Source organism: Canis lupus, chromosome 12 (genome assembly GCF_003254725.2).
Source record: "Canis lupus dingo isolate Sandy chromosome 12, ASM325472v2, whole genome shotgun sequence".
NCBI lineage: Eukaryota > Metazoa > Chordata > Mammalia > Carnivora > Canidae > Canis > Canis lupus.
In genome coordinates, this window is record NC_064254.1 from 23,223,009 (window position 1) to 23,248,394 (window position 25,386).

Genomic DNA, 25,386 nt, shown 5'->3' on the forward strand with positions numbered 1-25,386 from the left:
GGAACCTTACTGTTGTAATTATGTTAAGGATCTTGAGATAGATTATCCTGGATTATCCAGGATAGGTCCAATGTAATCACAAGAACCCCTGAAAGTGAAAGAGGGAGGTAGCGGTGTCAGAGACAGAGATTTGAAAATGCAACCTCACTGGTAAAAGATGAAAGAAGAGCCCTCAAGTTAAGAAATAAAGACAGTTTTAGAATCTAGAAAAGACAAAGAAATAATTATCCTTTAGAGCTTTCAGAAGGACTCAGCGGCTATCAACACTTCATTAGCCCAAAGGAATCAATTTTGGACTTCTGAATTTTCAGTTTGTGTACTTTTAAAACACTGAATTTGTGTAATTTGTTTCAGCTGCAATTGTAAACTAATACATCAAGCATGAGTGAAATTTCAGGCAAAATCTATCTAAGAGCTTCTTTGGTCTGACCCCACAGGAGCACCCACAAGTGCAAGAATCGCCTCTGAGTTGCCCCACATAAGTCAAGGGGCCTGAAGCTTGGATATTACCACACCTGCCCCTGTTGACTGTTAGAGCGAAGTTCCCAGAAATGATTCTCTGTGCCTTCAAATCTAGGGTTTTTTTGTTTTTGTTTTTGCTTTTTGTTTTGGCTTTATTTATTATTTATATGTTTGTATCTAGAAAAGTCCTTCTTTGATGAAGATACAGTCATTCTATTTCTTGTAATATAAGGTTTGAACAATATAGCGAATGGGTTGCAGGAAAGAACCTTCAAAAAAAGTAAGGAATTTGGTATTGATCATCTGATTAAAATAGGGTAGAAGGCAGGGAAAGTCTCGTTAATATTCCAAGACAGGAATCAAACAGCTTTTAACATGAAGTGCTAGCAACTGAAAAAGTATTATCTAAGATCATCAATAATCAAGTACTGTTTGGAGGCAAAGACCTAGGGTACTATGAGTCTGGGGCTAAGAACAGTATAAATGGCATAAAGAAATCAAATACTCAGAGATAAATAGTTCTGAATTTAGAAAATTTATGGGGAAAAAAACATGAAAGTCTAAGTACTAAATAAGAAGTGCAAGAAATAACTCTAATAACACACATGTACCCTTGACCCTATAAGGGATAAAACCTAAAAGATATTTATTTAATTCATTCTTTCATCTACTAATTTATATTTGAGCAATGTCTATAATATATTTGCACTTGGTTAGTTACTAGAAATAACAGGGATAAGGCTCCACAATTTTTGCCTTCAGGAAGCTTACAGTCTCAAACCATTGGACAGATATAGATTCCTAAATATAAGATACATATTCATTTTATAAGTATAAAATATTTAATGCATTAATATATTAATTAAATTAGTTGATCCTCATTAGGCAAAAGCTGACAAAAAACACAATTCTGGAAATTAGGTCAGAAGGATAAACTGGCTCTAGAGATACTATATTTTGTTAAATAATTACCTTGAAAATATGGCACAGTCAAAAATATCCAATCTAGATAAACAATTCCTTTCCACCAACACACTCTTTCTAATTCCACAAAAAAGTTTCCATCAGCTTTTGTGGAAAAAGTATATTATATATCCTCTTGACCATGTGAAAAAGTAATTGCCTATTTCATCAGATCAATGTGGTACTTAAACCTGTAAAGATTTAACCAGCTGTTTATAATTTCATCTATCTTTTATTTTACTCACATTAACTTAGTATGGAATTTGGATAATTGCATGATGGGAATTCAAAACTCTTATTACCATAGAAGATGAGATTTGAAATTGATTTTTCATATTGACTCTATACAATTTTAGAATTATTGATTCTTTTTTTTTTTTTTTTAGGTTTTATTTATTTATTCATGACAAACACAGATTGAGAGAGAGAGAGAGGCAGAGACACAGACAGAGGGAGAAGCAGGCTTCCATGCAAGGAGCCTGACATGGGACTCGATTCTGGGACTCCGGGATCACACCCTGGGCTGAAGGCGGCGCTAAACCGCTGGGCCACCAGGACTGCCCAGAATTATTAATTATAAAATGAAGATCCCATTGATAAACTAAAACTATTTCTCTACCCTATAACTATACTCACCTATATCACAACTAAAAAACAACCTCAAGCTGTATCTATTTAGTGTGAGTAATTTAAAGTCACATTTCCTTGATTACAATAATATCCTTGAATATATTCAAAGCAAAACCTTCAATCCAAAGCACTTTTACTTTATTTTCCTGGAAGTGAAATTGTATCCAAAAATCTTAGGGTAAAATTGAGTTTTTATATGTTCTAACAAAATGTTTATAAATCATCTCTAGAGCTCTGGCTTGTTAATTCAGTTAGATATGCTGAAATCCAGGTGAGAGAAATTGTGATTACACTAAATTTATTCCTTTTATGAGCCAGAACTACTCCATTCAAAATTCTAAAATCTTATACATTATTTGTGAAAGATATTTATCTAAATTAAACTACTGAGATGCTTGATAAAGTAGATATATGGACTAATTATCAATATCTTACTATTCTTTTATTACTTTTAATGTGCTTTAGAAATACAGTATTTTCTACTAAAAGAAAGGCTGCTAGGCATTTATTTTTATTAAACTCCCTTTTCATTAGTTTTACTTGTCATACAGAAATTTTTTTAAGGATTTTATTTACTTACTTGAGAGAGAGAGAGTAGGGGGAAGGGCAGGGAGAAGGAAAAGCCCCCAAAGTGGGGCTAGATAGCAGAACCCTGAAATCATGACCTGAACTAAAATCAAGAGCCATCCATTTAATCAAACAAACTTCTCAGGCACTCCTGTCATATGGAATTTTTGACTAAGTTTTAATAGTTTGTCATTGCTGCTGCTATTTAGGGGGGTTTGTTTTTGTTACTGCTAATGTTGTTTCTTTTTTTTTTTAAGATTTTATTTATTTATTCATGAGACACAGAGAGAAAGGGAGAGGCAGAGAGAAAGGCAGAGAGAGAAGCAGGATCCCTGCGTGGAGCCTGATACAGTCTCGATCCCAGGACCCTTGGGATCACAACCTGAGCTGAAAGCAGATGCTCAACCACTGAGCCACCCAGGCATTCCTAATGTTGTTTCTATCATAGAAAATGCCATTAAAAATGCCATTTCATGGACATTTCAGGGACAATGTAGCCTGGGGTCCAAGGCCAATGTTACAGAGAATAAGTTCTTGAAAGTTGAGCTCTAGACAAAGAAAGTACCAAGGTCCATCTATCTGACCAAGTTGCTTCTCTAATTCCAGTTGTCCAACTACTCCCTTTCAGATCGTAACTGTAGTTCATACCTACAAATTTAATCTATTACAGCTGAAATATATTACTTGAGCTAGGGTTGGACATTAATCTAGTGATACCACCATTTGACTTCCCAGACATAGATAAAAGAGTAGAACCAAATAAAAAGGTAATAACCAGGAGTATATGGCATTTGGTTGCTTAAGTAGAGCAGAGGAGAGACAAAGGGAGTTTCTAATATTAGTCATCCATACAGATATGTCTAAACTGGACTCGAGGTATATGAGCCTTTTAGATACCTGGGAGAAAAGTAACCAGAATTGGTATGATATTCTAAGAAGGAAATATTCAGGAAGAGGAATGGGGGCAGGTAAAGAGTCATGCAGTCTTCCTATTCTATCATATTTTTCAAGATGGACCCTTGAAGAACATAAATAGTAAATCCTTTGCTAATGTAATTCATTCACCATAGTATGCTTCTTTGGAAAATTTCCAGTTATGATTTATAAAATGATTTTTTAACATATCTTTCACCCAAAAATAAATAATTAACTATTTTTTGTTTAAAAATAACCTTATGTTAATTAGAACATATGAAAAATGATGGCCAACAGCTATATAGACATTTATAAAACAAAATATATCAGCTGGTAGGTGACAGTATGTAAATATCAAGATCCTCCTACTGTATAATTAAACTATAAACATTCTTTTTTTAAAGGTTGTCACTAAATTATTATTCTCTTGATACAAAATAAGGGCAAAATTTTTTATTATTCTTGGGAAATAACTTGACCATTAGCTTCCCAGACTGACAATCTGGGAATTTTCAGCAGAAAAGCAACAGTTGTTTCCTAACTACGATGAGGACTAATGGGGGATAAAGTAGGTGGTATAGTATTATATATTCACTGTCTGCAAAAGTAAAGGAAAATAAATTGTAAAATAATTCCAACTATAAGTGAGTACTATTTGTTTAAAGAATATAATTTTACCTTTGTGATTTGATAAGTGAATGGAAAATTATTTGATATGTACAGCAAAAATTAACTTTGTTTTATTTCTCTTTTATCATATTGTAAGATAGGATGTGAGGTGAAGAGTGGATCTTAAGTCTCATGGAAAAGTAATAAACAAATGACAGATATTGTACATTAATATTCATTCTACAAATAAGCTGTATAAATCAGATCAATGGACTTGTCCAGAACTAACCTTTTGAGAAACCAGAGGGAGCATAATGATACCCACAATCAGGGCTCTTGTTATATAAACCAAACATCTTTCACCACCTCATTTCACAAAATGAGAAGAAAGCACTTGGAACAAAATTCCACCTTATGTTTATAGCTATGTATCAATAAGCTAAGTCTACAATAATGCTATGCAACAACCAATCACAAAAATCTCAACTGCATACAGGAATAAGCATGTATTTACTTGCAAGTCTTCAGGTTATCTCTGGGTCAGCTAATCTAAGAGGGTAAAGCTTGGAAGCCCTATGGAGCTTGACTGTGTTGTTGCATGTGTCTATGGGTCCATACCTCCAAGATTTTCTCATCCTTCTCCTGAAATAACAGGGTAGCCTAAACATATCCTCATGGTATTGGTAGTGATGCAATAGAAAAAGTCCAATCATGCAAATGCTTCCCCCCTCCCTTTTTTTTTCATTTTATACTTGCCAATCTTCTATTAAACAAAGTAAGTTATGTTGTCAAGTTCAAAGGCAAGGAGTGGAGAAATACACTTCACCTTTTTGTGAGAGGAACTTTCAGTCTAACAACTAAGCATATGGATACAGAAAGGTTGAATAACTGAGTCTATTAATACAGTCTACCTTAACCCTGTCTGTAGCACATGGGATTCAGCTTCTCCTATGGCTTCCTTCTCTCTAATTCCATGGGCTCAAGAGCTATCCACATTTGTTATTGGTAGTTTTCATTTGCTTTTTTTTTTTTTTTGAAGATTTTATTTATTTATTCATGAGAGACAGAGAGAGAGAGAGGGAGAGAGAAGCAGAGACACAGGCAGGAGAAGCAGGCTCCATGCAAGGAGTCCGATGTGGGACTCGGTCCTGGGACTTCAGGATCATGTCCTGAGCCAAAGGCAGACTCTTAACCACTGAGCCACCCAGGGGTCCCTTCATTTGCTTTTAAACATATATAGTAAACCTCTCTTGATCCATGAAGATACCATTCGAAAACACCTCTTCCAAACTGCCTGTTTGGGGAATCATTTAGAGGAATGTGGTATCTGAGGTTCATTCTTTAGAGAGAGTTTGATGCCAAGGCCAATACTTGAGCTCTTCTTTTAAGGAGGGCCTCTAGTAGACACTAAAGCCCAAGAGTGTAAACATGATAATCAAGTAGCAAAGGATAACAAAGAATGTGGGGAATGGACACTCTGCCTCCTGAGCTTCCTTCCTGCCTCCCATCCCTTCTCTAAATTGCAGCTAGGCCAATCTTTCTATTTAATCTTTTCTTGCTAAATTATACTTTTTATTCCATCATCCCACTTGTTTTTAATTTCTTTGTTACAAGCCATATACATATGATATGACAGAAGGTAAACCATGAAGATGAAAATTTCTCAATAGTTTTAGCAATTACTTTTAGTTTGAAAAAATTAGATATTTATCCACAATTATCTAAATAATAAGCCCTTCTTCATGAAATTTTTTAGATTCCAATATCAGAGTTTTTATAGTCAGTTTATAACTTTTATAAGAATCCTAATAATAATCATGAATAAAATTATAGTATCAGGCTTTTTTGATTTCCTGCCATTACATATATGATTGTGTGCAATGTTTGGCAAAGCACACATTCTGTGTCTTTTGTTTTATAAATTTATCTTTTATTGGTGTTCAATTTGCCAACATATAGAATAACACCCAGTGCTCATCCCATCAAGTGCCCCCCTCAGTGCCCATCACCCAGTCACCCTCACCCCCTGCTCACCTCCCTTTCTACCACCCCTAGTTCGTTTCCCGAGTTAGGAGTCTCTCATGTTCTGTCTCCCTTTCTGATATTTCCCACTCATTTTTTCTCCTTTCCCCTTTATTCCCTTTCACTATTATTTATATTCCCCAAATGAATGAGACCATATACTGTTTGTCCTTCTCTGATTGACTTATTTCACTCAGCATAATACCCTCCAGTTCCATCCACGTTGAAGCGAATGGTGGGTATTTGTCGTTTCTAATGGCTGAGTAATATTCCATTGTATACATAAACCACATCTTCTTTATCCATTCATCTTTCGATGGACACCGAGGCTCCTTCCACAGTTTGGCTATTGTGGACATTGCTGCTATAGACATTGGGGTGCAGGTGTCCTGGTGTTTCATTGCATCTGTATCTTTGGGGTAAATCCCTAGCAGTGCAATTGCTGGGTTGTAGGGCAGCTCTATTTTTAACTCTTGGAGGAAACTTCACACAGTTTTCCAGAGTAGCTGCACCACATTCTGTGTCTTTAAGTAATGTTTATTTCTCAAGCATCAGGTAGGTTCATTTTAAGGAAATAAAGAACCATATTCATGTTCTTTTCGCTGGCCTGTTTAACATGTGTGTGGGCCATCTGGGTCTAGAGACCCAGAAAGAAAGGTCTAAGGACATGTTCAGAATACAGGAGAAAGCCTTAAGAGTATAATTATATCTTGATATACCTTAGTCTGCTAGGGCTAGAACTAAGGTAGTGGCTGTGTTAATGAATTTTAGCCCCCTCCTTTCTTTTTTTTTTTTTAAACCAACCCAAGACCTTTCCTGACAAAAATAAAATCTTCCAGGCAGCCTTGACTAATATATGAGAAGTGACATTAATATAAAAGCCTTTTTTCCATTCTTACTTTCCAAAATTTTGTATTAACCTTCTAGAACACCATACTTTCTTTCACACTGCTGTCTGATAGCTTATACTATTTACAACAGCTAACTTCTGTAACCAAGAGAACTCAAAATAAAAATAAATTCCACCTTTCTCTGGAATCTGGTGGAAAAAGCCCACATTCCAACATTCCAGTTGAATGGTAAGGAAGAAGACAGAGCCCAGACCAATATCCTTGATCAAATGATGAAAATTGTACTCATCAGTTCCACTCCTATTCCTTGGTGAGAACTTTATTATGAGGACAGAACTAGTCTCAGGTTGGTCTGGGAATATGGTTTCCAGTTGGACAGTTAGTTATGTGTCTATGATAAAGGGGGGTTTGGAGGAGAGACAAAATTCTTCCTCAAGGTTTTTTTTTTTAATATCATTACCTCAAAAAAATGTCATTACCTCAATTATTTTTGATACCCAACATATAAGTTCCACACCCTTCCTCCTATCATCTAAGTGCCTGTGTTACCTGATGCCTTCCTACAGGCAAGGTTTTATATTTCCAAATACTGTCATTTAAACCTATTGCTTAAATAAAAATTAAACAATAAACAAATCCCCCTTCAGCTTTTCCCTTTCTTGCTTCAAGATTATTTATTGTTAAACTACAACACATTTTAACCTCCCCAAACCCTCTCTATGCCTGCGTATTTATCAAGTTTCATCAAATGCTTCCTCTTGCTATAGAGCCTGACATAAGTGCTTAAACCACAATAACAATAATCCTTCCTCCATGAAGCATCCTGAACTCTTTACCTATCTCTCTCTAGGTGCTGGTCATATTCTTTTTGTTAATTTTAAGACTTTTATGATACAATGTTAAATATATGCCAAGTAATATGAAATATAAAAATCAATGTGATAGATTGTTACAGTAATTACAGTAATAACCCCCAATTTGTTCATGCCTATCCATATTCATGTTCTTATGTATTTCCCTCCCACATGGACGCTGGGTATGGTCACACGACTTGCTTTGGCTTATTGGATAATAGAAAATGTGACACAAGATCCTGAATGGACTTGCACATCAGACTGTGCTTTCTACCTTCTCCTAGGAACTCTGTAATGACTAGCATGGAAATAAGCTTACAGGTGACATGTGGCCAAGCCATCCCCAATTATTCCTAGCTGAAAGAGAACCAACCAACAGTCCCCACCAACTGCCAGACATGAATAATGCTGTCTAGGACCATCCAGCCTCAGGAGATGCAAAAACTGACTACAGCTTCAGGAGTGAGTCCAGCTAGGATCAGTAGACAAGGAGAGCTGAGTCTCGTCCAAATTGCTGATCCACAGAATTGTAGGTTAGTAAATCATTGTTGTAACTCACTAAGATGTTAAGGTATTCTTTTATATGACAAAAGCTAACTGAGACATAATATATGTATACATATTTTTAAAAATATTAATAAACTCAGCTTTTTGTACTACCATTCATGCTAAGAAATAGCATTACACATAACTCCATCCTCAGTTAAAATCATTTTCCCATCCCTTTGGGCTAACCATTATATTGACTTTTGATTTTTTTTATCATTCCCTTGCTATTTTTTAGAGTACATATGTACATATATATACATATATATATGTATATATATGACTACAGGTGTATTAGTTTTGCTTTATTTTGAAATTTATAAAATTACATCATACCATATATAATCTTCTACAATGTACTTTATTTTTCCAATATTATGCTTGTGAGACTTACCCACAGAGTTGTGGTTTACTTATTTCACTGCTGTATTACATGACATATTTGTCCATTTTCTGTGGATGAACACCTGTGTCATGTTTGGCTTTTTATTTGCAACATACATATATTTGTTTGCTTTTTATTATTTTCCCAGATGAACATTTTTGTCATAAACCTTCTTGCATAATTTTCCAGTTCAGATCTTCAGAAGTGTTGCCACTGAATATTTAGAATAGGAATCATTAGGTGGTAAAGTCTGTGAATATTCTTTACAGATTATGCTAAATTGTTTTCAAAATTATTGTACCAATTTATACTTCCATTAGCAGCATAATGATCCAAATTCTCTCCAAAAATCAATATCAAAACACTCTTCAATAAAAACTATTTGCTGGGGCACATGGGTGTGGCTCAGTGGTTGAGCATCTGCCTTCCACTCAGGTTGTGATCCCAGAGTCCTGGGATTGAGTCCTGCATTGGGTTCCTCCCAGGGAGCCTGCTTCACCCTCTGCCTATGTCTCTGTCTCTCTCTCTCTATGTCTCTCATGAATAAATAAAATCTTTTAAAACATGAATAAAAAAATAAAAACTATTTGCCAATCTGGTATGAAATGCTATCTCACTGTGGCCTTTATTCTACCCCCCCCCTTTTTTTTTAAGATTTCATTTCTTTATCTGGGAGAGAGAGACAGAGCAAGCATAAGCAGGGGGGAGAGGGAGAAACAGACTCCCCAGCCCGATGTGGGGCTCGATCATAGGACCCTGGTATCATGACCTGAGCAGAAGGCAGAAGCTTAACTGACTAGGCCATCCAGGCATCCCTTAATTTACCTTGTATAAATAGTAGTGAGGCTGAACATTATTCACGTATTATTTGGCCATTAGTTCCTTCTTTGTGAAATGCCTGCTCAAATTTTTACTCCTTTTTCTACTAAATTGTTCCTATACCTTTTCTCATTTTTTAAAAATGTTGTGTCGTCTCATCTTAAAGCATGTCTCGAGTACATTTAGTTTACAAGTATGGACTCAAACTCTTCACCAAGGAAAGCTAGACAACAGAGAGTTATGCATGTGTCAATTTACACAGCTCCTTCACAACAAGCATTTTTCTTTTTCACAGATATTATTATAGTGAACTGGTTTAGTACACTTATTTTAGAACAGATTAAGTGTTTGTCTTTCTGATTTGATTGTTTGGCACTCTCCACATCCTTGTGAGGAGATGCTTGAAAAGAAAAGTAAGAAAACAGACATCTTCAAAATGTTCATTGTAGTTAAACATGCAACATACTTGGCTAAGCTCTTCTAAATCAACTCACAGAACGTCATCTAGCATATAGCACTCCCTCAGAGAGCTGTTAGAAACCTTGAATAATAAAACAAATAAAATACAGAGCATACTTAAAAGACTTCTTCAGGCTCTAGAGACAAAATTTGAGGCACTGATATTTAAAGCTAGTAAAATTGAAATAAGAGCAAGCAGCACAGATCAAAGAAAGGTATCGGCAAAAAATTAACCATATATTTTATTTTTGTAATTAGTATGAACACATGATACATGATAATGTCTACTGGTAAGTAAAACATCTTAACCCTGTAATAATACTGTGCTCCTATAAGACAGTTACACTGATACTACACGTCTAGAAAATTTTGGACTCCTACTCACTTGGCTTCCTTGTGATATAAATTCTTCTGTATCAGTATACACAGTTCTCCTGAAAACAAACTTTCTTACTAGGTCCTAATGCAACAACAACAACAAAAAGTTTCAGTTTTACAAACAGAAAATACCTCTAATTTTAGATGAAAATAAAGCTATGAACATGAAAGAAATTTTAATAATAGGCTAGGGAATTTACAATTAAGAGTTTCAAGGTACAATTGTACCTTATCATTGCTGAGAGAGGGGGATGATCAGAAACACCTCAAGAAAGGGGTTTTCAGTCTTTTTTGAAGAACCATTTTAATGTTTGGTAAAACTTTAAATTAGAGATATCTTCATTATGTCTCTCCTGAACCTTTCATGCTACCTTGAAAGCCCCTCTTCCACTTAGTGCATGTATGGACTATACATGATGGAGAATAATATATTACTTTTTAGATTTGTTTTTCTTTAAGTTATATGCATATAGTATTTATGTCAAGGACTTTCCCAGATAATTAGCTTCATCCTTTATTTCCTCACTACCACTTCACTTTGTCAAAACTCCTTTGATTCTTTTAAGAGCAAGCATTATTATTAAAAAATTATACAAAGTTATTTAGTAAAAGAATCCCTAAATTTTATTTTCTACAATACCTATAGGGAGTTCCAATTGAGCTTTCTCAATAAACAGATAAACAGATTCACAAATCCCTGTGGCTGTGAGGAGCACAACTCAGTTGATTTTTCCTTCATGTCAATGCCAATATGTGTTTCCCACAGGTAGTCCTTGGGCACGATTACGCAGTGGGTAATAAAAGCTGGAGAAGTGTTCTCACTTAACTGCTACTACTTGCAGCAGTGATCTCATCGATTGCTTGGCTTTAAGTATCACCTATATACTAATAATTTACAGATTTATATCTCTGCCCAGGACCTCTCCTGCAAACTCAGGGTTCATATTTCTAACCACTTTTTGAACATTTCACTCAGAAGTTAATGTTCCCTGAATCAAACTCTTAACTCCTTGGGGCAGTTCAGTAAATGATTCTCCTTCCATTTTCTCAGCCATATTAATGGCAGTCACCTCTAACTCATGCTTCTGTCCCATTAGCAAATCCTATCTCCTCTACCTGTCACCATAGTCACCATAGTCTCTAAGACTGGATTATTTCAAAATCCTCTAAACTGTCTTTTTGCATCTGTTTTTTCAATCTTACCCAGAGATCTCCTCACAACAGCCAACGTTCATTTTATTTTTTTTAAGATTTTATTTATTTATTCATGAGAGACACAGAGAGAGAGACAGAGACAGAGACACAGGCAGAGGGAGAAGCAAGCTCTGTGCAGGGAGCCCGATATGGGACTCGATCCTGAGACTCCAGGACCACGCTCTGGGACTCCAGGACTACGCCCCTGGACGAAGGCAGGTGCTCAACTGCTGAGCCAGCCAGGTGTCCCTCCAATGTTCATTTTAAAACACAAGTCATGACCTCTTCTATTCAAAAACTTTGAATGTCTTTTCATTTCAGAGTAAAGATGCAAAATCCTTGTGGTGGCCTTTAAGACTCTACACATGTGGCTCCCTAACATCTCCCGGAATTCATGTCTTTCCTCTGGCCTGAACACTCACTCTTCTCTACCATGGCCACACTAGCCTCCTTGCTTCTCAGAAGTGCCAAGAACACTTCTTGTTACCTCGGTGTGGAATGTCCTTCCCACAGATGACTACATAAATAACTCCTTTTGTTTCTATGTTCAATTCTGTGTCACCACTACATGAACGAGGTAGCACTTTCCATCTTTCTAAAGGCCTTCCCCCACCCCTTTTATAATTTAGAAGTATTAATCATCCTGTGGACTCCATATTGTGCTCCTTGTTTTATCCCAAGTAGAATGCCCTGGAGGTTCTAGTTCAAGATGGCAACATAGGAAGATCATAAACTTACCTTCTCCCATGGCACATCTACAGCTATGTAAACGGAACAATTTTCTCTTTAAAAAAATCTAGAAATTGGCAGAGCAACCCCTTCATGCTGGGTAGAAAAGATGGAAATCACACTGAAGTGAGGAGGAAAGTCTGAGACACTATCTCACCCTAAACCCACCCCCCAGCATGGAGACCCACAAATAGGAGGCAGCTCAAAACCTACAGCTTCTCCCTGAGGAGTAAAGGGTTTGTTCCTCACATTAGGCATGCCACTTTTTAAGACCAGCACCTGAGAAATGAGCCTACAAAATAGCAGACTTAGGGATCAGCTGTGCTTGTGCCCATGAGAGTTGGGGGACTGAGGTGAACTGAGAAACACCATTTAAGGTGCTTACTTGCAGATTCATCTGTTCCAGGGTCTGGTGCAGAAGCAGTCCTTTGAAACATACCCAGATTTTTTTTCATTTTTTAAATTTTTTTTTTAAGATTTTATTTATTTATTCATGAGAGGCATAGAGAAAGAGGGAGAGAGGCAGAGGGAGAAGCAGGCTCCATGCAGGGAGCCCGACACGGGACTCGATCCTGGGTCTCCAGGATCACACCCCGGGCTGAAGGTGGTGCTAAACCGCTGAGCCACTGGGGCTGCCCTGAAAAGTACCCAGATTTTATGTGAAAGAGACTCATTTGCTAATTTCGAAGCACTGGTCTGAGGGGCTGGAATATACCCCTGTTGGAGGCTGGTGGTTGCCATCTTGTTAAAGCCTCTACCTTTGACTTGTTAAAGCTAGCAGGCACCACCATCTCCTTTTGCTTCTTTTTTCCTTTCCTTTCCTTTCCTCTCCTCTTCTCTCCTTCCCTCTCCCTGTCTCCCTCTTCCTGTCTCCCTCTCCCTGTCTCCCTCTCCCTGCCTCCCTCTCCCTTCCTTTTTCCTTTCCTTTCCTTTCCTTTCTGCCCTGCCTCTTCCCTTGCCCCTTCTCTTGCCCCTTCCCTTTCCTTTCCTTCTTCCTTATCCTTTTTTCTTTTTTCTTTCTTTTTCTTTTTTTTTTTTAAGTAGGTACAATCCCTGCCTTGTTCCAGCCAGTGGGCACCATGTTTACATTCTCCAGAGTACTAGTATCTTCTGGAGGGGAGCTTCTACATATGTCTGGTGCCTTGATTTTTCGTCTAAAGACCCAATTTTTGCAGCTGCCCCCCAGGGGACACTCCTTGTTTTCCTGACTCTGGAGGCCAGGGATACTTGTGTTCCTAGGTCCCATAGGACTGTAACAATCAGATTGTGCTTGGCAAGCTACCAGCCCCAGGGCACTGCCCAAATAAGAGACTGAAACACACCCACAGCTTTTCTGTGAAAGAGGCCTACTGCTAGTCCTGGAGCTTTGGCCTTAGAAGTAGGCTTCAGGTTTGGCACACATCTAGAAGCTACAGAGATACTCCCAGGGAGCATAGAGGGGGGCACCATGTTTGCACTCTCCCTCTATCTTGCTCCAGGTCATGGATACCTCCTTAAAAAGGTGCTTATACACTCATCTGAAGCTCTGATTTTTGCTACTGCCTCTCAGAAAGGCCTCCACATTACCTGATGATGGTGACCAGCAGAGCTTCACTTTGGTCCCAAAGAACTGTATATATTTGCATGCTTTAAAAGCTGCTGCCTGAGGGTGTGGCTTCCATTCACCTTGAATCTAGAGGCTGACTGAGATTTCTCCCTGGTCAGTCAGTCACTGACTGCTCTTGGCACACCCTCAACTACTGGGAGCTATTAAAAATAGATAGGCTGTTTATCTCACAAAGATTTGAGAGACAACCAAGAGCTAGGGAAAGGTTGAATGCTCAGGTTCAGCGACTACCCTAGGCTACTCCTTCAACAGTGGGAGTTGAGGCCATTTCATCTAATGCATAGAAGCCAATGCTGTGCCAAGCAAAATAAAGAAGCAGAAGAATATGTTCCAAGCAAAAGAATAAGATAAAATCTCAGGAGAGAGAAAGAAAAGAAGAAAAGAAGAAAAAAAGAAAAGAAAAGAAAAAAAGAAAAAAGAAAAGAAAAGAAAAGAAAGAGAGAGAGAGAAGAGAAGAGAAGAGGAGAGGAGAGGAGAGGAGAGGAGAGGAGAGGAGAGGAGAGGAGAGGAGAGGAGAGGAGAGGAGAGGAGAGGAGAGGAGAAGAAGAGAAGAGAAGAGAGGAGAGGAGAGGAGAAGAGAAGAGAAGAGAAGAGAAGAGAAGAGAAGAGAGAAAAAAAGAAAAAAGAAAAGAAAGAAAAGAAAAGAAAGGAAAAGAAGGAAAGAAAGAAAAGAAAAAGAAAAGAAAAGAAAAGAAAAGAAAAGAAAAGAAAAGAAAAGAAAAGAAAAGAAAAGAAAAAAAAGAAACCTTAATGAAATGCAGATTAGAGGGATGCCTGGGTGGCTCAGTGGCTGAGCATCTGCCTTTGGCTCAAGGCATGATCCTGGAGTCCCAGGATCCAGTCCACATCAGGCTCTGCACCAGGAGCCTGATCCTCCCTCTGCCTATGTCTCTACCTCTCTCTCTCCCTGTATCGCTCATGAATAAATAAATAGAACACTAAAAAAAAAAAAAAAAAAAAGAAATGCAGATTAGAATGTCCTAAAAATGAAAGATATGTTGCTTTAAAAAAAAAGAATTGAGTCCCCTCACTGTCTCAGTTTTGACAGTATTCCTTTTATGTTTTCTCTTTTCCATTAAAATAATAAATGAAACCACCTTCTTTCATTTCCCAGTTATTTGTAGAACATCAACTATGGGAGTATCTTTATGATAATACTTCAGGAATCAATAAATGAGTGAACATGGTAGGACTTCTTCATGTTACCATGTAGAAGAAATAGAAGATTTTCCAAATAACTCTAATAGCTGGCATAACGTGATATATGTCTGAGAAGCAGGAGTGCTACAGTGGTTTATTAGAGCGATTAGACACATCTGGTTTGGTGTATGAGGTGTTTTTGAAGGAAACAGCAAATGAGAAGTCACTCCAGGAATCAGTAGAATATCAGCAGCAGAATTAAGGAAGGGCATTTCTGGTGAATGGAAAAATGTTACCAAGGCCCAGAAGCTAGATGAGTGTACTGGGGATACAGGAACTACTTTATTTCCATTTAATAATAACCCTAGGAGGTTGGTGTGAAAGGAGATTCATTGGACTTATTATGTTCAATAGCCAAGATTTTTCAAATATTCTTCCTTTTCATCATAACTAATTTTTGGAGAAGTGCTTGTTCTCTCATTAAGGCATTATTTCATTTTCAAAGTGGAAACACCTTAGAGAGTCTCACTGACATCAACAGGCACTGTTAAATATGATACTGTGAACTTTCATCTTAAAGACAAGTAATTTTCAAATTACCAGTCTTGGAGCACCTGTGGCTTAGTCAGTTGAGCATCCAATTCCTGATTTTGGTCCTGATCATGATTTCAGGGCTGTGAGATGGAGACCCACCTTGGGCTCCATACCGGGCGTGGAGTCTGCTTAAGATTCTCTCTCTCCCTCTCCCTTTGCCCCTTCTCTACCCCATCCCCCCTGTACTCACATGCACACACTGTCTCATAAATAAATAAACATGTTCAAATCACCAGTCTTAATAACCTTAAGAAGAGAATGACATTGTATGCCAAGATAAAATCCTTTTATATTAACTTTAAACTTATAATTTTAAAAACCATTCTAGAAACAATTTTGTGGGATTTGCCAAAAGGGAAGAGGCAACAGTATGTCCTTATATTCAAAACAGTAATGGCTGGTTTGTATTAAAGTGTAAATATACTTTATTAATATAATTAATCCAGTTTTCCTGTGGTGGGTATTTTCCAGGTATATATTTTACCTTCTTTTTACTTTCAACCTTCCTGTGTTTTAAAGTTTTAGGTGTTGGGCAGCCCTGGTGGCACAGCGGTTTAGCGCCGCCTGCAGCCTGAGGTGTGATCCTGGAGACCCGGGATCAAGTCCCACATCAGGCTCCTTGCATGGAGCCTGCTTCTGTCTCTGCCTGTGTGTCTTTCTCTGTGTGTCTTTCATGAATAAATAAATAAAATATTTTAAAAAAAATAAAGTTTTAGGTGTGACTCTTTTGAACAGAACTTTATTGGCTGTTGAATTCATCTTATATCCAATTTGGATATAGTGATCTTTTCAGGCCATTTACATTTAACATTATATGACTGTGTATGGATTTACTTCTATCATTTTCGTGTATGTAATATTTCCCCTTTGTTATATTTTTTAAAAGCCATTTCTTCTTTTTTATTTTGTTGAATTGATTATATGTTGCCATATTGCAATTATCCCTTCTACTGGTTTAGAATAGACCAGCAAAACTGCAAGCCAAACTTCACCCGCCACCTGTCTTCTTAAGTAAAACCTTACTGGAATACAGCTACACATACTCACGAGCTTACTGTCTTCAGCAGCTTTCACACTACTGCAGCAGAGTTGAGTAGTTGAAACAGAAACCCCAAGTCTGGGGCACCTGGGTGGCTCAGTGGTTAAGCATCTGCCTTTGGTTCAGGTTGCAATGCTGGGGTCCTGGGATTAAGTCCTTCTCACATCAGGTTCTCTGCAAGGATCCTGATTCTCCCTCTGCCTGTGTCTCTACTTCTCTCTGTGTGTCTCTCATGAATAAATAAATAAAATCTTTAAAAAACCACAAAGCCTAATCCAAAACTAATAATCATATCTTTCACAGAAAGATTTTGTCAATCCTGAGTTAAAATATACACACCACTTTGTGTTCTAAAATTAATGAGTTTAACTTAATCATCATTAAGTAAAATGCAAAACCTATTATCTCCAACCATCCATCTTCCGTTATATGCTCTATAGTTGTACTATAGTTTGCTCTATTCAACTTGATTTGATACTGTTTAATTCTCTTGATTTTTAAAACCACAATTATTAAACATTATTATTTATTGTAGTCTGGTCCCATGTTTACCATCTTCTTGCTTATCATTATGGTATATATTTCCTTTTGGGATTGTCTTCCTGGGTAAAACCTTTAGCAGTGCTTTTACTGTTGATGATTAATTCTTTCTCAGTTTAACTTGCCTAAAATGTTTTTATTTTGCCCTAATATTTGAAATAGTTTTGCTAGATATAGAATTCTACATGACAGTTATTTTTCCTCAGTAACCTGAAGATAGCCACTACCTGTTGACCGACTTCCAAGATGAGAAGCCAACTCTGATGAAGAGGTCAGCTGTTAATCCCAAAATTATCTCGTTTTCTGGAACACAGATTAATTGGACATTAGAACTCCCTTTGATCCCTTTGATACTTTTAAGTTCTTTCAAATTTCCCATTTTATATTTTTCTTTCCACAAAGTCTTAATGGCTCACTTAAAATATTTTGTATTCCTGGGCAGCCCCAGTGGCTCAGCGGTTTAGCGCCGCCTTTAGCTCAGAGTCTGATCCTGGAGACCCAGGATGGAGGCCCATATCGGGTTCCTTGCATGGAGCCTGCTTCTCCCTCTGCCTGTGTCTCTGCCTCTCTCTCTCTCTCTCTCTCTCTGTGTGTGTCTCTCATGAATAAATAAATAAAATCTTTAAAAAATTTTTGTATTCTATTTTTCTCTCTTTTTTAAAACATAAAAATATACCTTTTTTAAGTGTGTGTGTGTGGGGGGTGTATGTGTATTACTGAAGAAAGTATACATAATCTAAGACATCTTATTGGCCTTGTGGCTCAACGTAAAGGATTATTTCTCTAGTTTGGGCTTTTTCTATAGGTATCTGCAGGAAAATAAACACAGTCCAGCTTTTTAGATGGGTTCTATTATATTTCACCACATAGTAGTAGCCACAATAAACTGAGGAAAAAATACTGCTCACCTCACTAACCCCTCAGCTTAGGTTCAAACTGGCTGGGTCCAAGGACTGCTTATGCAGTATTTTGTCTCTCATCCCTCCATATATAACCTCCTGATTTTGAAGCTGTAGTGCATCTAACCACTCTCTCTCCATTGTGTATATACGTTGGCCTTTGAGAAATGATGGGAGACTAGCTGCCTCTACAAAGTTGAAACTGAGATGCAAAGGTTAAAATGCATGTTTTAAAACTTCTGAAACTTCTTTATTATTTTTAAAGGGTATATCTGATCCAGGTTCTTCTGTCTTTGAGAGGCCCATATTTCAAATAGGCTTTAACAAATATTACAACAGATGTTGTAATTTTGCAGAACCTTTGCTCTTTTTAAATTGCTAGCTTGGATATAGTGTCACTTTTCTGCCTAAATAGGAATATATACTGGCATTGATTGTTACTTTTTCTACTTTCTCCTCAATTATGATCTTAACCAAATTTTATAAAATACAGATGTGATGTATATTTAGCAATGTATATGTTTTATCAGCAAAGGAATCTTCACTTCTAACTCTAAAAAGTTCCAGGCTGAAAAAATAAAATAAAATAAAATAAAATGAACTAAAATGCAAAAGAGGAAACATAGAAAAGCAGGTAATCTGATATGGAAATTGAATGATAGATTAAGTACTTGACTGAGTAGTTATGAGATGGTGACTTGTGTTTGGGAAAGAGGATTTCTTCTGTCTTGAACAGAAGTGCATAAAAAAAAATTATTCATTGTAAATTTCTTGGGAGATGATATTTGCCAGACTGTAGAGTAGCCAGTAGACTCTGGCTCAGATTTGATGATGGTGATTATAAAATGACAGTTCTTGAGAAAAAAATAAATTTGGATTTTCTTTCTTGTGTTTTTATTATTTCTTTAGTTCACTGTAGACGATTTATTTTTACCTTAAAGAACTTGAGTATTTGTGATTTATGCTCTTCAACTTTCAAAAAGAATTAGTCACTTTACAAAGCAAAATAGATATAAAGCAGGAAATATAAAAACAAACACACAAACAAAAAGCCAATACCTAACTAGCTAAAAAGACCTGAGTTGTTTGGATCCTGCTAAATAGACTAACTTATTCTGGTCTCTGATAGTAACTTAAGTATTACCAAAGTAATACTACAAATTTACTATAATAGCTATTGAGAATAATTTAACTATGCATGTATATATATATATATATATTATATATCTAATCTGAAAAATTATGAAAATACTGATGCCAATTATTGTCTTACGTAAAAAGAACAAGTGAGGTAGTTTTCCTTCCCTGTCATTATTGCTATTTTAAAAATTCTTTGTTGTTTGAGCAGATTAAGAAGCTTTTTAATTCATTGCTACTTTGTCCATTTAATAGTGAATATTTATTAAAAACACAAAAACTAGTTTCAGGAATTAAAAACAACATAAGGATCATGTATTCTGCAAACATTTTACATCTGATAGTCATATAGTCTCAGTGTATGACATACTTACATTTTTGTATCCCTCTTAAATAAAGAGCCAAATCAAGAAGCACAGTAAAAACTAGCATCACAAGTTTAATATATTTTTAAAGTATAGAAATATCTTTAAACAGCACATTTAAGGAATAATATAATAGACTTCCGTTTCTTATTCTTACAATGGTACACTATTTACTTAAAAATATATTACTTAATGTACTCCCCAATATAGTTATTATCAAATTCTCTTTAAGATAAACTGTATTTTAAAACAATATTGCAATATACCTGAATTACAGATGAACCATAATATTTTTAAGCTATTTCTGATATAGTTTTACTTGAAAGGTTCAAAAAGGTGATTAATAAATGATGCTTTCTGAATATTTTAGATGAACTGTAAATAAGCTTAACCATGGAGTCACCATAAATAGCAAGTAATCCATCTAAATGTCATTATTCTGAAAGTGAGTGTGTATTAAAGAAAAGCCTTAGAAGGCAAAGAAAGAAAATAAATTAATTTCAGAGGGAAGAATACACATGCACATACACACAACAGAACCTTCCCATTTGGAATTATTTGTGCTTGGAGGAAGGTTTACAAAATCCCCTTACAAAATAAGGTTTTCATTGAGCTCATTCTCAAAGATATGAAAAATGGATTTCAGCTGTTCTTTCGAAATGGCAATTCTGTCAAAGCCATTCTGGGATTTTTGGTAATTTCCTTCAGTTTAGTTTCAGTGCTTTTACCTTAAATAAAATCCCTTGCATCACATCAATCAGCAAACTCAGTTATAAAGGAGAGCTAAAGAAAATGGCTCTGTCGGCATCTCTGCTCCAGTATATTTTATGTATGCAGTGACTCTTGTCTGTGGGGAGGGAGGTGGAGTGCATGTAAATGTTTCTTGATTTTGGACTGTTTTTGAATCTGAAAAAAAAATCTGCAGCAGTAGTGTTCTAGATAATAGGCAGACATGATTTATTTGAGGTAAGAAGGTTGTACTACAATTTTTTAGTGTTAACTTGGAAAGTTATGGACATAGGCTCAAGCCTGTCTCCACAGAGTTCCTGAAGTTTTGAGCGCTTTGCAAAATCTACAATCCACAAGCCAAGAAGGAACATGCTCCTCCAGTTACACCAATTCTGTTAAAGCAAACAGTTACAACAATTATGTGTAATCTTTCAGCTTCTATGTTCTGCCTACCGCTTATTTATTCAAATCCAGTTCAACATTTCACTTTATCTAATGAAGCAGAAACTCTGAAAGAAAAATTGTGTTTATTCAAGCATTTTTGTTTGGGTTGTTACTTTTTTTTTTTTTTTTTAGTTTTATTTATGCTATCATAGTTTTCACTGGCACAACATAACCAAATGCATTCAATTTCCTTCATCAATGATTAACATCTAAAGGAGTTTTAGTTTCAGAAAATTATATAAAAATCATATTAGAAAAAATGTTGAAATGGAATTGATTTGGACTTAGTATATCCCACTGAAAGTTACTGGGCTATCTATTGTGTAATAGACCTATAAAATAGATTTTATTGATAAGGCATCCACAAAGGAGAATATATACCTTTAAATAAATAAAAGTGACTATATACACAATATTGTACATAGGTACAGAGATGAAATAAACCAAACTAATTTTGTGAAATTCCCTTCTTGTCTGAAAGCATACTTTTTATTATAATTGTAAACCTTAATACAGATATTTTTCTTATTACCATTATTATTTAATATTAGTGGCAGCCACATGAGCGCACTACCATATTTCTGTATTTTTTCAGAATGACATTGGAGCTGTCATCAAAGTACAGCACAGAGATGGCATTTAATTTGGTTGGAGCACAACAAGGCTTTGGTACGTGGTCAGGAAACATCAGATGTACCTGGGAAAGAAAAACACGTTTTGTTTTTTTGATAAATAAGATAAACATTTTGTCTACAGCTTTCAAATAATATTCTCGTTTTGTCACTCACAATCAGGCACACCCTTAAACTATCACTCTTCTATTTATGTTCAATGGCTGGGGTGGGGGTTGGGGACTGGTAGTGAAGGATGTATTTTTAAGCATTAACACCTAGAGTCAACTCACCAGTTCTAATTATGTGTTGGGGCCTTGAAAAATATTCTACCAAGTAAGGAAAACTCCTTCTATGGAGTATTCAGTGGAAATTTTCCTGGGGGAAAGAGCATGGCAACTAGCACTGAGTTGCTTTTGGTTAGAACAATTACTTCTATTTACTTCATGAGAAATACAGAAATTATAAATGCAAATCAGTGAAGGGACACAACTAGCTGTAGAAAGATTCGAATCTAAATTATTTTTTAAAAGACAATTAAGCAATAAATCATAAAACTTATGCCAACTCTTAATTTTCCACAGTAAAGGAAGCATAAAGATCACAGCAAAGTAAACTCCAGGTATAATCCAAAACTTATTTTAAAGCAATAATTTCAACTCTTCTCTACAGAATCTTTTACCAGACTGGCTGGAGTTTAATATCCTTTTACTTTCTTTCTCTCCTAGACAAGTGCCAAAAAGCAGGCTCAACTAAATCAGAAGCAAGGAGCCTAGATATTTTACAAATTGAATATTCCGTCTCCTCCAAAAGCCTGAAAAGGTAGCTGTACACCGACAGTGAAATGCTCAAGCAAAGGGTTTGCTCTCATTTTGATCAGACTGGCAGTCTGCCTATGATTTCAGTAATTGAGCAAGGAGCCAGAACATGGTTCCCCCTTTCCCACCCACCTACCCTGGCCCTTCCCCCAAAGGAGTTTATGGGAAGTCCCACTGATGAGTCCTAAGGGATCCACAAAAAGCAAATACAGCCTCTTAGAGTTTTGGCTGCACAACGTCCTGGCTGAAATGATATAGAAGCACTGTATGTGGACAGAAACAGGAAAAATGAGGTGATCTGACATGAACTTGAAATTTCCTAAGACCTCACAAAACTAAAAGTTGGATAGTCTCTACAAATTTTAGATGCAGCTTGTGTCCCTCATAAGCTTTATCTTCCATAACCCACACATACATGATTGATAACCCCTTGTTTCAATGGCCTTGGCAGCTTCGCGAAGCAATTGTTCTGAAAAAAAAAAAGGATTGTTCTTGAATGGTTTCTCAACCATATTAGTCAAAAATATGCTTTCTTTTAGGAACAAACATGCCTGTCTTCTTGTTTCATGTCCTTCAGAGAACAAACGTACAGAGTATACAATGCCAGGAAAAAAAAAATCAAACTTCCCATGTATGCTTTAAGTTTTGCAATGACTTATGTCCCATATCCCAGGACAGTGATGCAGAGCAGGATCTTGTTCCAAGTCCATGTCAGATTTTTTTAATGTTTGTTTTTTGACACTGCCTTCTAGACCTCAGCCCTAAAAGCTGGCAATATGTGGTTATATATTTATAAGGAAAAAAAGAAAAATGAGAGGTAGAGTATTTTGACAGTTTTTTTCAATAATTAAACATTGCTTAGCCTGAGGCCGCCTTTGATTCAATAGATACATATTAATGAAGCAGAAGTCTGCTTTTTGAGGCATTGAGATGACAGTATAAGGAGGCATTTTCTGAGAAATTGTCATTCCTCTATAAGCTTAATAGTGGCTATTCCTTTGACCACACAAAAAGACAGTGATTATGTCTATTCTTCCAAGGCTTGAAACAAAGCATTTCTCTCTGTGTGATTGGCTTTTGGGTCATCATGAATCCTCATAGGTAAGGATAGAAGGTTAGAGAGTTCACAGAGATTCTTGGAATACAATACACCCTTCCTTGCAGAGCTCCCCATTCCCCAGAAATGATATCCTGTATCAAGTACTTTTATTGATAGATAGCAAAGATGAAAGCATAACAAATCCTAAAATTTTCCCAGGTATTTACTCTATACTTTGCCTATGGCACAGAAATAGACAATCTCATTGGTCAAGAATAAAAAGAAGAATATTTATAAATAACTGCCTTTCAAAATATGGATTTATCTCCCTGTTTCTCTTTACTCCAAAGTTATTCCCAAAGTTTTGGGCAATACCCATGCTCTAGTTGCCATAGATGTTCATCTTTGGTATCTACTCTCTAGTACCTATGATGTCCAGACCAGAAAACATCAAGTCATTCAAGGATTTAATCTGTCAATTTACATATATCATTCCTTATTCAGAAGAAAACTAGGAGAGTCTTTCCATCAGCTTTAAATGTTAAATTAATTCTGAAAAAATGACCTTCTAAAGAGTCAACCCACAAATTCTAATAGTTATGTTTTTTTGTTGATCATAAACAAGACTCATCCACAAAGATAGACTATTTTATTCTTATGGCTACTGCTTTCCTACTGCCATCCACCAAATAGCCACTTCTGTCACTAAGTCTTGAATCTAAAACAATTAGTCCTCTTCCTTCTATCCTGATGACATATAGTTAAAATGTTCACATTAACCCAAACATTAATTCAGAACTCCATCACATAGTCTACTGCACCTTCTAGGAGACTCTTAGTCTTCCAGAGATTGTCCCTCTGCCAAAACAGTAAGTCACACACCATAAGACAGGTATGTCAGACTCTCAAGAGGTTTCATGAGCTAATTAGATATAGTACTACCATTTAGAGACCACAAAATCAACATTTCATTATCGTCTTCACAAAAATAAGCTCAGGTTACTGGAGATTAAATCACTACTAAATTCCTGAGTGAGGAAGGGAAAAAATGAAGATGAAATTCCACCTTAAAAATCATAAAAAAAAATAAGGATCAAGAAATTGAAATGAGTCTTTTACTTATATTCTACTTGAAGAACTTTAATAATACCAAAGTATGCTGTGAAACATTCTTAAATAATCAGAGTAAAAGCCCTTAGATGAAATTCAGTAAGGCTATTATTCAATGTTTTTGCAATGATTACTAATGAATTGCTAGGTTTGAAACAGCCCCTGGGAACCTGTGTGGTTAGTCATACTGCATAGTGAAGAAATCAGTGCAGAGTGATCACTTCATGCGGTTACTTCAATTTTCCTAGCTAAATCCTTCCCATTCTGGAATCAGGACGAGTCTTTAAACTAGCCTGAATTTCCTGACTATACCCATAATCATTACTTTGGCTCTAAAAAGTACCAAAGGATTTTTTTTTTAATAGTGCACTTATAGCACAAACGGATGCTTTCCTTTAAAATAATGTTTATATGATGCTTGCATCATAAACCATTTTAAATTCTACAAAAACAAAGCATACCAGAGTCTGAACTATGGCATGGTTGGTGGCATTCATGTGAGCATTGAGTGGAAAAGAACATTCTCCATCACAATAAAATGCAGCATATCCTTCTGGTGCTATAATCCAGTCCTAGAATGCATACACACACACACAAAGAAAAAAAAGAAGAAAAATAAAGGAAATCGCAAAAATAAAAATAAATTAATTCTTAAAGAATATTCATATTTAGGTCTGCCTAGGTTTCTCTTCTTCATTTAACAATTATTCTAACAAGACAGCCACCCTCAAGCCCTTAATTTATTTTTAAGTTGAAGTTTACAACACAACTATAAATATTTTCATAAGAAATTGTCCTCTGTAATTTCTCCCAAGAGGTTGCTATGTAGGATAGTCATAGTATGCATTAATTCATGGATTCATGAATAAAACCATATCATTAAATAGCATTGTAAATATTGTTTAAACAGGAAATGATGAACTCTGGAAAGT

The 25,386-nt window shown here is 36.1% G+C and overlaps 1 protein-coding gene across 1 annotated transcript in view; it reads right to left on the bottom strand.

Annotated features, from left to right (window-relative positions):
• Positions 1-21,343: 21,343 nt before the first annotated feature.
• The window catches only part of BMP5 (bone morphogenetic protein 5), a 112,334-nt gene continuing 108,291 nt past the window's right edge, over positions 21,344-25,386 (bottom strand). The window contains exons 6-7 of the mRNA XM_025419086.3: positions 24,916-25,026; positions 21,344-21,573 (exon numbers count right to left, since the gene is read on the bottom strand). Coding sequence (XP_025274871.1) covers positions 21,424-21,573; positions 24,916-25,026 — 261 coding nt within the window. The 3' untranslated portion in view covers positions 21,344-21,423. The remainder of the gene's footprint in view (positions 21,574-24,915; positions 25,027-25,386) is intronic.